This window comes from Sinocyclocheilus grahami, unplaced genomic scaffold (assembly GCF_001515645.1).
Source record: "Sinocyclocheilus grahami isolate Dianchi unplaced genomic scaffold, SAMN03320097.WGS_v1.1 scaffold1487.1, whole genome shotgun sequence".
In the NCBI taxonomy this organism is placed as follows: Eukaryota; Metazoa; Chordata; class Actinopteri; order Cypriniformes; family Cyprinidae; genus Sinocyclocheilus; species Sinocyclocheilus grahami.
In genome coordinates this window covers 193752-197128 of record NW_015506666.1, presented here as the reverse complement: position 1 = coordinate 197128, position 3377 = coordinate 193752, and the positions used below count along the sequence as shown (strand labels likewise).

Genomic DNA, 3377 nt, shown 5'->3' with positions numbered 1-3377 from the left:
ATTCTTTTACCGATCTCCTTGCTATGTTTCTGGACTTGGGAACTTTTCAGTTGTATGCAGGGTCAGACAGCTCTCGGATTCCATCAACAATATTCCGAAGAGGAACGGAGGTCTTACGGGTTTGAAAAACGACATGAGGGCGAGTAATTAATGACAGAATTTTCATTTTTGGGTGAACTATCCCTTTAAACAGCGTGGTGCAGGACGTGAAAATGATTACTGAGTCAGGCTGAAACTAGCAACAAAAAACACTTGCATGGCTCCTGGCCGGCGGGTAAGTTATATGATAAAGCCCAAAGTCTGTCAAATAAACCTTTAAAATGATTTAATGATCACTAGTCTAGTTATTGTATGTTATTGTTGTCATCATTGAGGTTGTATTTCAGCTTTAATGTAGGTTTTTTTTTTTTTAAACAAAGCAGCTGCTATTTTCCATAGCCACAGCTAGAATCTAGTGGAGTGCAGAGTCGCTTTCACCCCAAAATGGCGGACGCGTAGGGCTGCTTCCTCGTCTGGTCGGTACACGTTCTTTGCGGCACAGGAATCTCCGTTGGACTGATTGATTTTCACGTGCACGTCGCTATAGCACGTCTTGACAACCAGATGAGAGGGAAGAATCTTTTTTTCGTTTTTTATGCCTAAATGATCATGTATTTCACACCACACTAACGCTATTAACGTAATGAACTTTCATGTCGTTAAGAAGAGCCACTCGACAGACAAAAATAAGGTTTCTAGTTGCCTGCAACACTAACTTTGTGCAAAAACGTTTGCTTAAACTCACAAACTTCCACAATACATCCAATATAAATGTATAAACGATTTTTTTTATAACTTTAAAAGTCTCACCTGTCCTGTAGTATCTTCCGTTAACTATTGCGAATGTGCTGTTGATTTGGTCAGCGTGGTCCTCCTGCAGTTATATATGTTTAAAAAAAAAACTTTATTAATTATTAAGAACAGTCATCTGATTGGTCGAACAGCACTTGGACGTTTCGCCGGTCGGTGACTCTTTCTGCTGGTTACACCGGTAGGCAACAGATGACCGTCTTTATGGCAGTCAATTCAACCGATTCGTTCAAACCGCCGAACGAGTCATTGAATCACTCGTTGAACCGTTTTGTTCAAAAACCAAGAATCATTTGAAGAAATCAGGAACGAATTCGGGTGCTGCTCGGAGTCGCGGCGGTTCTGCTGTGTATTTGTTTGGAAAGCAGACAAAGTAACTGGCAATATTGTGTCTAAAATGTAAGTTACTCGTTGTTTATTTGCTATTAACTGTTGTATAAAAACGATCGTGCTGCCTCCTGCTTGCTCCATCAGTTATTTTCTCAGGAGCGACACAAATTGTCATTGTTGCTAGTTCTTGCTAGTTCATTATGTTATTAGTAATAAACAGAGGCTCTGGACATTTTTAAATCGCAACGGCAAACCGTGTGTTAGTGCGGATTTCCTTTAACTATCGACTATTTTTCCAACGGGGAACGTTGCTCCTAATTTTCCTCGTTCAGCAGCTTGTCCTGTCCTGAAGTCACGCCACTGGTTGAGCCGGACTCTGACAGCAAACACACTGAGCGCCTGAAGAAGTGCTGTGGAGGAGTCACTGCTGCCTGGAAGAGTGTTGTCCTCGGAAACAATCCTTCAGAACTTCATTTGGACCATTTTGATAGGTGTGATGCCATATATTTCTACAAATAATACAAATTTGACTGGCATTTAAAACAACAACAACAACAACAAAAAAGTTTATTTAAGGGGTCATATGATGCTTTTTTAAAGATCATTATTTTGTGTATTTGGTGTAACAGAATATGTTGACATGCTTTAATATTCAAAAAACACATTATTTTTAAAATACTGTACATTATTTTAAGTCATCTATGCCCCGCCTCTCTCAAACACTTGGTTTTCTACAAAGTCCCTCCTCCCGACAAGCGCAGTCTGCTCTGATTGGCCAGCTGACCCAGTGCATTGTGATTGGCCGAACACCACAAGCACTTGTCGGAAATGTAACTCCCCTTACCATAATCGCCAGCTTCAGCTTTCAAAATAAATGTAAAGACAGAGCCTGAAACTCTCTCTCTCTCTCCACTATGTGTGCGCGCTCTCTCTCTCTCTCTCTCTCTCTCTCTCTCTCTCTCTCTCTCTCTCTCTCTCTTGCGCTCTCTCTCTCTCTCTCGCACGCTCGCGCACACACACAATGCGCAAAACTCCGCATTTGAACAGTCAATAGCAAATACTTAAACTAATAACAAAACAGTAGCTGATTCAGAAGTGCCAGATTGTCATAGCAAAGTCAGAATTACCTCCTCTCCTAGGTTCACGAAACGTTTGTCCATAAAATACATCGCTGTTCTGTTGTAAGTGATCTTAAAGATTCCTAAATACTTTCGGAAGGCCAAATAAAGTGCTTTTGCGTTCGCCTAGAAACACACAGCGTCTCCCTGACATGCTGCTTCAACACTAACTGCGGTTACTGAAACCACGCCTTCTTTCTTTGCGTGAACATTTGGGCGGCATTATGCAAATATTTCCACATAGTGAGGTAGATATGTGGGGGCGTGTTAGAACGAGCCATTTTAGGGGGGCGTGGCAGAGTCTTAACTTTGATAAAGAATATCTCTTTGGTTTTGAGACTTTAGTCTTTGCAACTTCAGGGATCTTATCTATGCACAATCAGCTTGTAACACTCCAAAGAGAAAAGAAAACTTGAAATCGCATCATATGACCCCTTTAATTGTCTTCTTTGTAAAAACATAAGTGCATCTAGCTATATTGCTCTCTTTTGCAGGAGGAATCTCTTGTAGGGTTGTCTAATAGTTTGTCCATCAGTCTCTTTACATCAACCAGGAGAAATTGCTCTCTGTGATGTGATTTTTTTTCTTCTGTCGCTCAGAGCATCCCAATAAAACTTTTCATGAGATGTACATATACTACTTCACACCACTGTACACCAGCTACACATTTGCCGTCATGTTGATGTCTTATGAAGTATGAGCTTTATTATGCATTTTATCTTAATTTTATTCACTCTTTTGCAGGCTTTGCCGTGGAAATTGGAGAGATGTTAGAAATACAAATAATCAAGGTAGAGCACTACATGACGGCTGTTTCTGTCATTTATGAAGCAACCAGTATTGTTAAGATACTATTATTCATTATTTTGAATTAGTTTTTAAAATATTTTAGTTTGAATTTGTAATTAGTTTTAAAGTTTTTCAAATGTTTTGGTGTTTGTCATTTTTATTATTATTATTATTATTTAATGTCTATATGGTTTTTATTCATTTTTATTTGAGTTTTATGTATTGTAGTACATCAAGTTAAAGTAGATTAAAATAAGAAATGCTGCCTTGGGCAACTAACCGTTAAAGTCC

The 3377-nt window shown here is 39.2% G+C and overlaps 1 protein-coding gene across 1 annotated transcript in view; it reads left to right on the top strand.

The window, feature by feature from the left end:
• Positions 1 to 1647: 1647 nt before the first annotated feature.
• The window catches only part of LOC107570649 (putative ATP-dependent RNA helicase TDRD12), a 24377-nt gene continuing 22647 nt past the window's right edge, over positions 1648 to 3377 (top strand). The window contains exons 1-2 of the mRNA XM_016256901.1: positions 1648 to 1670; positions 3042 to 3088. Coding sequence (XP_016112387.1) covers positions 3065 to 3088 — 24 coding nt within the window. The 5' untranslated portion in view covers positions 1648 to 1670; positions 3042 to 3064. The remainder of the gene's footprint in view (positions 1671 to 3041; positions 3089 to 3377) is intronic.